General features: G+C 40.6%; 1 protein-coding gene across 1 annotated transcript; it reads right to left on the reverse strand.

The window, feature by feature from the left end:
- Nucleotides 1–7,654: 7,654 nt before the first annotated feature.
- Nucleotides 7,655–13,867, reverse strand: LOC114322741 (malate dehydrogenase [NADP], chloroplastic). Its single transcript, XM_028270147.2, has 14 exons — nt 13,588–13,867; nt 13,406–13,499; nt 11,731–11,817; nt 10,869–10,953; nt 10,030–10,211; nt 9,847–9,917; nt 9,666–9,756; nt 9,487–9,561; nt 9,296–9,397; nt 9,078–9,200; nt 8,576–8,644; nt 8,411–8,479; nt 7,998–8,051; nt 7,655–7,902 (listed from the first exon to the last, which is right to left on the reverse strand). The coding sequence occupies exons 1-14, from the start codon at nt 13,746–13,748 to the stop codon at nt 7,849–7,851; spliced, it is 1,317 nt and encodes a 438-aa protein (XP_028125948.2). The 5' UTR covers nt 13,749–13,867; the 3' UTR covers nt 7,655–7,848.
- Nucleotides 13,868–14,258: the final 391 nt, after the last annotated feature.

A 14,258-nucleotide genomic window follows, 5' to 3' on the forward strand; every position in this document is an offset into this window, starting at 1 on the left:
CCGAAATCACCCGACATTCTATACAATGGGACTGACTCGACGCGACAAGACAGACCTTTAAGTAAAAAGACTGACTCAAAACAAAGAGACAGACTCAAAACAAGACCACCGAACTGACTCCACACCTAAGTCAAAAATCACAAAAATTGGCATTCGCAGATGCTCAAAAGTGCGTGCCAGACGCCATATCCAAAATGTACCGAGCGCCGCCCGCAGGTGGTCCAAACCCTGATCACATACTCGCGGTATCCTCGAAGTCCAACAGCTCAGTGGTAACAGACTTTGCTGAGGTAGGCGGGAGGATGACCTCATTGTCGATCAAATCTTGCACTTCATGACGAAGGCGGAAACAACCATCGGTACTGTGACCGGACTATTGGTGGTACGCGCAGTACAAGGTAGCATCATGCGAGAGAGGGAGATTCTTCGGGAGGGGCCGAGGTTCGAGGGGTTTAAGATGCCCATTTTTAGCCAATATTTGAAATGCCCTAGACAAAGGCATGTAGAGGGCATGAAAGACTCTGCGCCCTCGAGGCAGGTACTTTGAAGTCTGAGGGTTCTTGCTAGACGCACTAGCGAAAGGGTCGGCAGGCACTGCCTTGGCTTTCTGATCTTTTCCTGGTACAGGGTTAGGAATGATAGGAATTGTCTTGGCATGACGGGGCCCATCCCGATTTTCCGCCCGGCTTGAACTGCCTTCGGTTGGAGTGGGGAAAGCATCATCCACAGCTTTAGTCATGACTACGAATACTTGTTGCTTATTCATCCCCCCGGCTTTCAAAGCCTCAGCTACCCACAACAGTTGTTCGACGGGATCAGTATCTGTTCCCACTTTGTTCTTACCTCTAGCCTCAGCCTGATCGGGGGTTTGGGTTACTACGTCAGAGCGATGCCCGGTTGTTGCTGACACGTCGTTGCTGTAGCTGGAGGCAACCTCTGGTTGGCTGAGCTCGATCACAATCCGCCCCAGTAGCGGGGGCTCCTGTGGTATGAAATTCCCGGCATACGGTGCAGCTAGTGGCGAAGTCGACATTCCATAGGCCAGATCGGCCACGGATCTCTGGAGATCGCCGATCATTCCCATTAATTCAAATGTGGTAGGTTCACGAACTTGAAACATCTGGGGTTCCTAGATCGGGCGCGCAGCAGGCGGCCCGGGCGGATGCGGTACATCAACATTGGTCTCATCCTACAAGATGATCCCTTGGTCTAACGCGGCTGCCATAACCACAATTTCCTCTGAACTCTACGTCATCATAAGTCCGCTGAATTAAACGGTGACTGACGGATCAGATATCTGTCTTGCCTCAGCAATGGAGAACACTGGCTATTTTGTACTAAATCTCTGAACCTTGAAAGAGAAAACATGCAGCATTTCGGCCCAATCAGAACAGACACAAGTATAGCTGAATAACTATACTCTACTACTGATCATTGTTCCCCAAAATTACTGTCCCAAAAAACTGAATCTGATACCCGCAGATATAACTGGTTCCCCAAAACACTGATACTGATGCCCTCAGGCCTGGTGCCCAAACTTGCAAACTGATACACGCATTCCTGTAAAGACACACTCTAAAACACATAGCAGATAAGTGAGAGCCAAAACACCCCTATGTTGGGGGTAGGGTTTCCATACCCTATTTTGTCAGGAACTAAGGTTTCACTATGCACGCAGCGGTTTCAAACAACCTATATCGGGTAAGCAACCTGTCCTAGCTTGGAATGGTCACTATGGATTCCTAATATGCACTAGGTCGAATGGTCAAAAGGGTGCCCCGGTAAAAATCGGGATTTGTGTTCCCATACTGGCAAAGCCCGCAACCGGACAACCTTATGGTCATGTCTTAACAAGACAAGCCTCCGGCAAACCGTTTAGGAATAGCAGATGGCCAACACGGTGTCCTAGGCGCACCAATGCATATACAATGCAAAGAAACACATAAGTGTAGTCAAAACAAGATATCATGAGTTCGGGTCAAGCTCCCTAACTCCCCAACAGAGTCGCCAGAAACTGTAGACGTCCCCAAACGCCCCGGGAGGATGAGTCCCGTTCTGTTCGTATTTGGGCTCACTACAGTTCAGGACTCTCAAATTGTCACGGTTCTTAATCTGAACCAAAGAGTCCAACTCCGGCAAATCGTTTTGAGAAAAACAGATTTTAGAAAAGAAGTGCCAAACATGGACTGCTTTGCCAGATACAGAGTCGCCACCTAAATATTTTATTTTGGAAAAATTTAGAAAACCCTGACTCGTTGCCTAAGGCCACGTGTCCGTCATCACCAAAGTTGCCTCGGCTTGGGAACTTGGGTACGATTGGGGAAGGTCAGCTATGAGCACCCCCTCTCGCCCGATCCGAAGACCGGCCTCTACTAACCATGATATCTGATTTTAAAAAAACATTATGCTTTCTTATTCCAGTTATTAGCCTAGATTTATTACGTGATGCGCACAGCAAACAAGTACAGACTAAGTCGCCTAAATTGGAACAAAACATTTCATGTTTGCTTATTTGAGAATGATTTGATGGTGCTACCCGCAAGTAGGCTAAGACATGGATTTTGCCACCCTCGAGTGGGCTTAGAAAATATGGTTTTGCCACTCTCAAGTGGGCTTAGAAAATATGGTTTTGCCACTCTCAAGTGGGCTTAAAATTCGCATCCAATGCATTGTTCCAATTTAAGTAATCCAACCTTCACCCACAGGCATTCAGACAGTTATATCAACTAAGCATCTAGCCACATGGTAAGCATGTTGTCATGTTAACATTCACACTCATGTGAAATGCTAAAGCATAAATACTTACATCGTACTCCGTGCCAAAACAATGAACTAGTCAGTAATCATACATGATCCTAGTCCATGTTAAGTGCCTAATGCAACTCATACAGAATGCAATTAGGAAAGGCTCAGCTAATCTTAGAATGGCATGTGAAATGCAACCATTTGATTCACGTATTCAAGTTAGATTGGAAATATTATGCTGTTAGTATGATGCGCCGAGCCCGGTGCATGAAATACTGATGAATGATGCACGCATGCATAGCATAAGGTATGCTAAATTAAATATGCCCTAATACTAACCATCAAAAGCAGGTAAGTAAAAGAGAGAAATAAGTGGGGGTTGGAAGACATGCACACACGCACCCACACTTATTACAAATTTGCCCTCGCTCGGAGGGACCGAAAGAATAATACAATTAACTAACCTACAAGCTAATTAAATATTACAGACCAATTAAACTAGTTATCAAATTAATTAATCTAATAAAACAGTAAACAGCCTTGGGAAGAGGGCCCAATGCAATGCGTGTTCGGCTCCACTCGGAAAGCCACTGTCATGCACAAGTTGCCTCTGCTTTGACTGTTATCCTCCTCTGAAAACTGTACAACTCCCAGGGTTGCTTCTCTGAGTGCTGTGGAACACCACCGGCTAATGGAATTGGTCACCGGCCAAAGGGAATGATCACCGGCCACTTGTTCAAGCTATCGGCCATTGATGGATGGCCGGTCGGCACTGGAGATGGCTGGCCGGCCAAAGCTTCCTGCAGAATCTGTTTTTGACAGCAGCAGAGGGCAAAACTTGGCATGGCAATGTATTTCAAGCAGATGTGTGCACCACCACATCCCTTATCATGTTTATGACTCAAAGGGACGTGGTTCTCGATTCTCGAATCACCAATCGCGCATTTCAATGCGTGATGGCCCAAGGAACCAAGTTGTGCATTTTCAATGTGGAGTGAAATGCACATAAACAAACAATGGGGCTCAACCTCCATCACAATCAATTCAAGAGGTTAAGTATGCGTGCCAATGTGATGCAACCTAGGCATGTGAGCTAGCATGCAATCATGGAAATGTAAAAAAGCATACAAGGCATACAACAATCATGCAAAGCATGAAGCAATGCAACCAACAAGTATGCAAGATACAATGTGGGTGTTCAAGCATGCAAGCAAGCATGTGACTTCATTCAATCATGCAACATCACACAAATATGCAACGACATACAAGGTGAGCATGCAACGGCCATGCAAAGGAGGGACTTACACTAGTTAGGCAGCTCTATACTAAGCCCAAAACAGTGGCCAACATGCTCAAAAATGAAGTCAAAATGACATACAAACATGCATGCACGCAAGGACCAACACTTAGGCATATAGAGACAACTCTCAAGCACACTTAAGAGGATGCGAACATGGACAGATGGCATGCATATAAAGCTCTGAAAATCATGTTGTAAAGGTACCAAACCAAGTAAACAAGACAAGCTAAACATGCAACAATGGTCCAAGATTCAAGGCAAGCCCAAAGAGGCTTAAACCATGGCTAAGTCAACCAAGCCTCACAAGGCTAAGAGGACTTAAAACAGGTCCAAGGCAGGCCTAAGCAAGGCTAAGGATACACCTAGATGGCATCTAAGTGACCTAAACATGCAAGCATGCACAAGGGCCTAAACAAAGGGCGTAAGACAACAACCTTTTAAGAGGGGTCAAACAACCTCAAAGCTCAAAACACTCTTAACCAACTATTTAGAGTAGGCAAAAACAAAACTTTTATATGTTATACAGTGAGTCTAAAAATAGTTGCAAGGTATTCGAAAAAACTATGCAAAAATGGGGTAAAAAAAGCAAGAATGTTACCCTTGAAGACCCTCTTCACAAATGGTGGACCAGCTGCTTCTTTGAGCTCAAAACCACCCAAGAACACCAAGAACAGACCTCTGGCCCCTCAGCAACCAAGAAAAGGTGTAAGACTAGGTGTTTGTGTGCAATAGTAAGACTAAAACACACAAAAGGCAAAGAAAGAGAGAGATATAGAGATAGAATGGATACAAACCCTAACCCTAATATCAGAGGTCTCTCTAGAAATTTTTTCTAACCTAGAGGAGGGAGGAGAGGTTCCCTCTTATAGACAATCCAATCTTGTAAAGCTTCCAAAGCAAGCTAGATAAGAGGGAAGTCCCTCCATACACGTGTATGGAGGGGAGCAGAGTGTATACCAGCTATCACAGCTGGCATAAAAATATCTGCAAAAGTAGATGAACAGTGGTTGGCTAGCCAAAAATGCAATTTGGCCAAAATAGATGGCCGGTCGACCATCTATAGTGCCGGCCGGCCAAACATTTGGCCGGTGGAAACAAAACACAGTCGGTGGCCTCAAGCCACGGCTGGTGGAGTATGGGGATGACCAATAAGCCATTCCCTGCCCTCAAAAGCAAAAACACAAGTGCTTGGTGCAAAACCAAACACAAAACAGTCGAGTCGAGAGGTCCTAAGGCAAGGCGCGTAGCCGAGACCTCCGGGAACTCAAGACGAACACAAACAAGGATGATCACCGAGTGTTCAAACGGTGACGCCCAAGTCTTGAGGATGGTCAAAAATGGGGTGTCTACAGCTAGCCTTTAAAGGAGGAGCATGCAACCATTAGAGGTAAGCCATTTTTTGGTATACTCTCTTTCTCTCTAGCAAGTGGTCTGTCTTCTCTCTTCTTCTCTAAGTGTGCAAACTTGATCGTCAGAGGGTTTTATCCGGCAGCACACCGCCGAGAAGCTTACCGTCTTTCTGTTCTTAGGTTAAGCGATGTTGCACGAGGCTTGGACACAAGGAGTACGGAGAGCGACAAATATTTCCTCTCCGTACAGGAGTGTATTTCGCCACAGACATCACAGCAAAAGAAACGAGACCGACTATTATCCAGCAAAGTAAGAGGGTGTTAGGATGAAATGGGTGTTGGATTTCTTTTGGATATTCTGCACAAGATTTGCACAGAAGAAAATGCATTGAAGGCAAACGTAGCTCGATTCCCAATCGTGCAAGGTTCTTTCACATCCAGAGCAGATCAATGAAACAACAGTTACCAATGAGGGTAGGCTGCCATGTTGTTGCATTTTCCGCAAGGTTCCACCAAACGGAATCAAGGAATGTGGGTGGCTGTGATGTCGTATTTTGTTCTCAGAGCATTTGTTGTTGGCGATATCCATGGCGGGCATTAATATAGCACGTGGGACATGAAGGACAAAATTATAGCCGGAACAGAGGTACATGCTGACCCCTTTGCGATCTGCAAAACAGAGGCTGCATTCACTATCGTACGTTGAATGGATTTTGAGAGTGTAATGGGTGAAAAGGATGATGCTCAATCACTCTTGGCAACTCAGCACATGATTTATGGATGAAGAATTTGCAGGCAGGCTCAAAACATACATAGAAGAACCATGGCTGGTTTGTATGGACATGGAGCACATACAACATTCAATATTATTGAAGAAGTCATCAACACATGGAAATAAGGTCAAGGGATGCTTGTGGAAATCAAATTCAATCTGTGGCTGCTCCTCCTCCTGACGATGTCCCATTGGCCTGATCAACTTGGAGCAAATAACGTCTAGCTCAAATCCCCCTCCTCCTCCTCCGCATTCCTCAGAATCAGAACACTGATAGGTGAATCCATAGAATTCTCTCCGGCACCAATCACATTCAGATCTTTCCCAACCTCTTTCTGTGGCAACAAGGGTGAAGAATGCTGTGGGTGAAAGGGATGTTGGATCTGTTGGGGCAATTCAGCGCATGATTTGTGGATGAAGAATTTGCAGCTAAAGCAAACACATGTCAAGCCTTTGACGATGGGTTGGTAGCAACACCGGCACTTAATATTACTAAGCTTTCCCTCCTTGTCATGATCAGTAAATGTGAAGGGGATCAAGGGATGCTTGTGAGAGAAGTATTCAATCTGTTACTCTTGGTCTTGAATCTGATTTTCTTCTAGCTTCAAACTCAAACTCGCGCAATTAATATCTAGTGTAGTACCATCACATTGGGAACAACGGAACATGAAGCCGGAGCATATGGTATAACATCCGTAGTAGTACAATTTACCATAATGGTGGTAGGGTGGTTTAGAAAGGGTGAGAGGGTGTTGTGGGTGAAAAGGGTGATTGTAGATCTGTTGTGGGACTTTGGCGCATGACTTGTGGATCATGTATGTACAGTCAGCAGGGGCAGTAGCACAAACATAGGCTTGAACGCCAGATTTAATGGTTTGTCTGCAACCAGAGGAGCAAACTTCATCCTTTATCTGATCAGAAGAGAGGACCAGAGGATGCCTGTGGCTGAAATGCGTTATCTCCCCCATCTCTCTCTCTCTCTCTCTCTCTCTGTTCACTGGTACAGGTGTTGAAGGCCCAGTTTGGCGAAATGGCAGAAATGATTTTCATTGTTCTAGTTTGCAGGCAGCATCTTTTGTACTGGTTGGGCTGTTCAAAATATTAAAAAAAATTAAAATAAAAAAGTCTCTTGTATTGGTTAGTTAGCACTTCCCCAGAATAATTAACAAAAAGAAATGTGGTACTGACCTGAACCATAATGTTGGTTCATTTGGGCTTATCACATGCTTACTAAACTATTATGATTCAGTTTATTTGTTTTTGAGTAATGCTGCCATGATCTTTTTATTTTTATTTTATATCTTATTTATCATAATTACATTAGTTGAATAGATCTCTATTCATGTATGTTATTTGTCACTAGTATTTTATTTTATTTTATTTTTTTGTCTTTATTGACTGGATCGAAAAAGGTAAGGCAAATGTGAATGAAATATAAGTTATTTTTTTGTTACATATCTCTCACGTTTTCTTTTCTCTCACCAAATCGGCCTCCAAAACTTCTCAAATGGATTAAATTAAATTGCCAAGTTCATCATTACAACCTGCTAAATAAGTTTATTGGCTATTGCAGATTCTTATTCTACATGAATAATAGAGGAATCAATCAAGAATGAATATTCTATCATTTCCTGCTTTCTCAAGGCGGGAGACCTTTGTGATAAATAGGCTTTAAATCACTTCTACATTTCTCCAGGAAGCATTGTGTCCTCAGGTAGATCACAAACAGCAATACCCTGCAAAAAAGAGTGAAAGCAAATTTACAAAATCGGTAGAGCAGTATCAGCACAAACATAGAATCCATGGTGTGACGGCATATATAGCTTCCTACCTCTCCTATGAGGTGGGCCACACATCTCTTCTCGGCAAGCAACTCAGCTTCAGCCTGCATCATAACAGTGCAATTCACACCAAATGGTAGACGAACAATACTGTCCATTTGAGTCTTTGTGTTTCTTCGAAACTGATATTTGATATATATCCGTTGGTTTTTTTTACAGCACAAAGGCCTTTTTGTCTAATTGCAACAACATTTTTACAGATACAAATGCGTCCAAACGTTTTCTATTGTTTCTTTAATCTTTTTAGAGCAGGCATATTTTGCTTGTTATTTATTTCCATTGCATGTTGAGGATCTTCCAGGAGACCAAGAACAGATGTTTTGTCTTGACGTTTTGTGTTGATTCAATTCTTATTCAATGTTATCATGGCTATTGACACACTCCCAAATAAATTAAAGAGTACCTTGGTTATTCGCTTCAGAAGGTAGTCATCAAATATAACATCCTTGACAAGTTCATAATCGCCATCCCCCTGAAAATAATGGAAACAAATCTTAAGAGGTGATCTTAACAATAATTGGCAGAGCCGACAGTATCAGAAGAATATATCTGATAGATAATAATTTACCTTTGACCTGCATGGCATGCTGAAAACAAGTTCCTCTGCTACACCATATGGATTTCCATTTGTGAAAACCTACAAATGCATTGTAAAACTGTGAGACTGGAAATTAAAGATCACCATCAACTTCCAAGCTACTGGAGCTACAAACAGAAAATGCAGAGCTCTGTTTGTGATTTGTATGTCAATATGGACATTATTGCTTATTATTCAACCACTTTTTCTATTCGGTTGTTGCCCTTACATTAATGAACATGATAAACAATTCTTTGGAGAGAAGATATAGATGGCACGGCTTAAATACCATAACCAAATTGGTTGGTACACATAAATTTCTACGCACTCAAAGGAAGATTTAGTTTTGGCATTCTCTCTTCTCTCCAATTGGATCTTCAATGAAATGATTGCTCTAGAAACCAGTTATGTTTAAATGAACGCCTAAAAGCCAATTTTATTGACCAACTCAAAAAATATTTTTCCCTTTAAAATCAAGTTGAAATGAACTTACTCCAGAAGAAAACCAATCACCCTCAGGGGTGGGAGTTACAAGAGACCTTATGGCATCAACAATTGAGACAGAAGTTGATGCAGCTGAGGATCTTCCCCATTTCTTAATAAGCACACCACCTCTCTGTAAATCCATTTCTTAAACAACTATTAGCCATCAAAGTTAGGAACCAGCTCAGTTTATGTATACAAGTATACTAATTATCCTACACATCTTACCATTTGAATCTTTTCAGTGAAGTCTTCTTCTAACCACTTGGTGTCCTTAATAACCTCTTCGACAGGTAAGCCATCAATTCTACCATTCAAAAAGTCCGGAACCTAATAAAAATTACATATTGAATACCTTTCACGGAGAGCACAAAGGAACAATCCATTCAATTCAATCAACAAAAATCTGTTGCAATAACCTGAGTGGTTGAGTGGTTTCCCCATATAGTCATATTTGACACTTTGTCATAGAAGACACCTGCTTTGAGGGCCAGCTACACACACAATATCAAATACTTCAAAAAAAATTTACTTTATTGGTTTTCTTTGGTAATAACCGTAACCATATCTTCAAAATGGGCAATATTCATTTTTGTACCTGGCATTTTGCTCTATTTTCATCTAATCTAGTCAAAGCATGGAAATTCTTTGCAGGTATGTTTGGTGCATTTTTCAAACAAATTAATGCACTGCATGGAAAAGTAAGCACAATTAACAGTGTCAGACATTGGAAGAAGTACACAACTCGGGCATCAGAAGAGAAGGATAAGATCTATTACTTGGTGTTGCAGGGATTGCCCACTACTATCACTTTGACATTACGCGATGCCACTGCATTAAGAGCTTTTCCCTGTTTTGTTTCATCCGAAATCAGTGAAACAAAGTTCATGGCTCTATTGCAATGTTTTTTTTTTTAATTACAAAAACTTAAAAGTAAAACAAAATAAAAATGCTAGCAGTACCTGTTCGGCAAAAATCTTCCCATTTATTTCCAATAAGTCAGCTCGTTCCATTCCAGGCCCTCGAGGCTTTGCTCCAATCAAAAGCGCCCATTCGGCATCTTGGAATACATCATAAGGATCTATGCCAATACTGACCTCCTTCAACAAAGGATATAATGAATCCTCTAGTTCCATGGCAACTCCTGCATGAATTAAAAATAGTCATTTATGAGCATAGAGGGACATCTGTCATCATTTGAGAAAAATACTACAATTTCATCCTTAGCAAGCAGCATAAATTTACAATTCAGTATTTATTATATAAATATCTGATAAATTGCACATGAATCTTTGAAATAATTAGAATTTACTCGACACTAAAATTCAACCCAAGATTTTTAACTTGCAAAAACAAACAATTTTCCAATTCAATCTATTTGTTTTCGGGATGGTGTCATGCAACATGTATTTGGCTTTATGTACATATTTACAGAAATAAAGTATAAAGACGCAATCATATTGTACTGATGTCTGTGCATAATGTTTGTGCTGGGGCAAATCTAGACTCAAAAGGAATGACATAGTAGTTGATGCTACTCAGTTGACAAGTCGAATGTCATTTTTTGTGATCCCATTTTAAGAGTGTATATCAACTTGTTCTACTTGTTAACTTTCAGATTGTGCAGAAGGAAGTATAACAATTTAAGTGTGATTAGCTCCGATGTTTATGGAATAATTATGCTTCAACTACTTTGAAGTACTCTGCCCCAATAGCATGCCTGTTAGTTATATTGCTCAAACGATATGCATATTGTTTCTAGAATGCCACTGCAACAGGTAAACTTAGTTAAGAACCATACCTTCTAGAGCTTGAAATGACCTTTCGGACCCCAAAAGTTTTAATGCAATAGGTTGATCCCGCCCAAATACCTCACCAGATGCAAGCTGGCATGTCAAAAAAGTTAGGGATCTATTTTGAAACATACTAAAAATGCATTGAAAAAAGATTTCTCACTATCTTTTTTGTTGGGAAAAGCACAAATTATGGATGCAAAAATTTTGTTTTACCAATCAGAAGTGTAGATTTATACTGGAGTGTAAAGGAATTTTGTCAGCTGGAACGTATTACCAACATACTACTTATCTTCTGAAGTTGTAGGGTCATGGTTGGACTTTCCATGAATGCAATCATTGGATTTCCACAGAGAATTTGCAGCGCTAGGATACAATTGTAACAGTAAAATGGAGCCATCACTAGCAGTAAAAGGTAGAACAAAAGTTCTTTGGATCATAATTGCGGAGCTTATCGGCAGAATGAATAAATTTTGATAGTCCTTTGTGGCATTGATTGTGTCTGGACCCATTTAGAGAACCATCAATTGTTTGAGATTAAGGTTTCATTTGCAATATGGAACCATTAAGGAGGATTGTATTCTACATTTAAAAAAATATGGGACACATGATTGAACAATTTCACTTCCAATGCACATCAAAACATGTTGCTAGCACAGTGAGGTTAAACCACTTTCAACTTGGTAAGCAAAAATTCCAAAGGCATGCTTTAGTCCTACATTGATATTCTGTATTCTTTCCTTAGATTAGACATATTTCAAAATTCTTTTATACAACTTTTATCATCAATTCCTCAATTATGATCCAATAGCACAAGTAAAAGAACATAAGATTATTCACCCAAAAAAAAAGAACATAAGATTTCGTTACTTTGAACAGTAGATGATTGGAGATCATCCCAGCAGCACCTGAGACTGCAATATTAATCATTTTCTTCCAGGTTTTTGTCTGTTCCTCCTGTGAACACATTAAAAGAAGAGTTTAATGTCAAACTATATAATACCATGCAGAGAAGCATAGACTAGCATCGACACGAAATTTTCTTGGTTATTCTCTCTTTCCCTCTATTGGGGCTTGGGTTATTGTTGACATCAATTTTGAGAGGTTTGGAAACAAGTTTCACACCTTTTTTCTAAGACATTCTCATGCTAATGACACTGCAGGCATGTGAGCACAAACAATTATGTAACATGGAAAACTGGACATAGAATTTGTACAACAGCACTAACTATAAATCTAAGGAAAATGTTTATCGCAGTCCAAGGCCTCAGTTGATGTTCAAAAAATGCATAGAAATATGTGAGTATTTCAGAATGTGTAAGAAATACATTGACATTCTAATTTTTTAGCATTCTCTTCCTTCCCTTATTGACAGCCCATTAAGTTGTCCTTAGAAAAACCTAAACCTCAAGATTATATGAAGAAACCAAATAAGGGTGGCAATTTTCTACTCCACCTGGCAATACATCTTGAAATGGACACCCAATTAGAGGGTTTGGGATCGACTTGCATGGGTACATGTCATAAACTGGTCTACGCATTTAACACGAATATTAGACAAGGTAGGTTAGGTTTATGAGTGTCATCAGCCTGTTTAACACGAGTTGATCCATTTAATTAAATGTATAATCCATCCATATTACCCAAAACCTGTTTAAACCATTTAATATGACTTGCAATGATTAATAAAATAGCATGTTTCTAGGGGTGTAAAAATGGGCCGGGGCCTAGTTAAGTCCGGTTAGGCTTGGACCGTCATTTTGAAGCACGGCCCGCCTGGCTCGGCCAGTGACCTAGCTAATTGGCCTGCTCAAAACCCACTCAAAATCCGCCCACCCAAGGCCAGTGTCATTTTTAGTGAAAAAGAATAAAATTTTGATAGAAAATTTATAAAAAAATATTTAGACCTACTCAGGCTCGGCCAAAGCCCGATCCCAGGCCTAGGCCCGCCCAAGACTCGAATACCCCCTGGACCTGGGATTTGGCCTAATTTTTTGACCTGTGGACCGGCCTAGTCCGGCCCAAATTTTGGTGAGAGCCCAAGTTGCCCGACATGGGCCAACCAGAGCCCGGGATAGAGTGGGCCAGGCCAGGCCCAATTAACATCCCTGCATGTTGCCAAATGAGACCTTAATTAATTTTGAAAAGCAAAGAGGTGCGACCCTTAATTCATCAAACACATATCAACAAACAATACCAATGCAATTACATTGCACCACTAAAATGCTCACAAAATCAAACCTTGTGTCCGAATCAATTGAGATCAATTAAGAGAATTCCATCATTTCATTATGCGCTCAGTTAAATTTAATAAATTCATATATTTTTATACCATAAAATTCATGTCAATTTAAGTCATCCCCTTCCTCTAGCGTTTCCATTTACATTTCGTGATTATATCACTCTTTTTTGCCATTACACAAATATGTTCGGAAAAATTAGCTACATATGAAGCAAACACAACTAGTCAATTCAAATTCAGAACTGAAATCAAGAAACTAGTCAAAATTTGAAAAATCCGAAGAAATGACAAAAAGGAGCTTACAGCCTTGAGATCATAAGTGACATAGAACACGCCATAGCATTCGCGCTTCATCTTGGGGTCTTCGGCATGCACAGGGACCGGTGCTTGAACTTGACTGAGAACAAACAAGAATATCAGGCCACAAAATTGAAGTGATTTGGAAGTTAATTATGTATCCTACAATGGAATCAGAGGAAGCTCACATGGATGCAACAGAGCAAACAACTCTTGCATTTCGTGTCGGAGGGAGTGACTGGAGATCGATTCGACGTGAGGGATTGGAGAGACGATTTGACAGGAATGAAAGCTGTGAAGAGTGAAGGCTGGTTTTAGTGTATGAAGAAGACAACTCTGCCACTGCCATGGTAGCAGAGACAGAGAGAAGCTCTGGATTTAGAGAGAGAAAGGGGAAGAAATTGGTGAATAGTATAGAGAGAGGAGAGAGAGAGAGAGAGTGAGGCAAAAGTTGGATTGTATTTTTGATTTGAAATTTAGTTATAAGGCCATGCAGAGGAACACTATTCATCACTACCTAATGCCAAAAATCAATAATATAGTACATACAATCAAAATATGATTATTGTTAAAAAAAAAAAAATCCAAGTTATGCTCCTGAGAGAATTGGACACCAAGTAGGCACCTTGTGACATTTTTTATCAACATTTTAATTATATTAATTTAATTCTTAATTTATTCAATTTGTTTTTAATTAGGCTAGTTCCATTTTGGTCTAAGTCGTCCAAATTTGGATGGAAATGAAATTTGTGACCATTTAAATACAAATTAAATAAATTATGAACCAAATTTACATGAGTATCAAAAATCAAAACAACATAAAGTGCATACCTTGGGACCAATCGTGAATTTAATTTTT

The sequence above is a fragment of the Camellia sinensis genome, chromosome 8, assembly GCF_055761805.1.
Source record: "Camellia sinensis isolate YWXY chromosome 8, ASM5576180v1, whole genome shotgun sequence".
Lineage (NCBI taxonomy): Eukaryota > Viridiplantae > Streptophyta > Magnoliopsida > Ericales > Theaceae > Camellia > Camellia sinensis.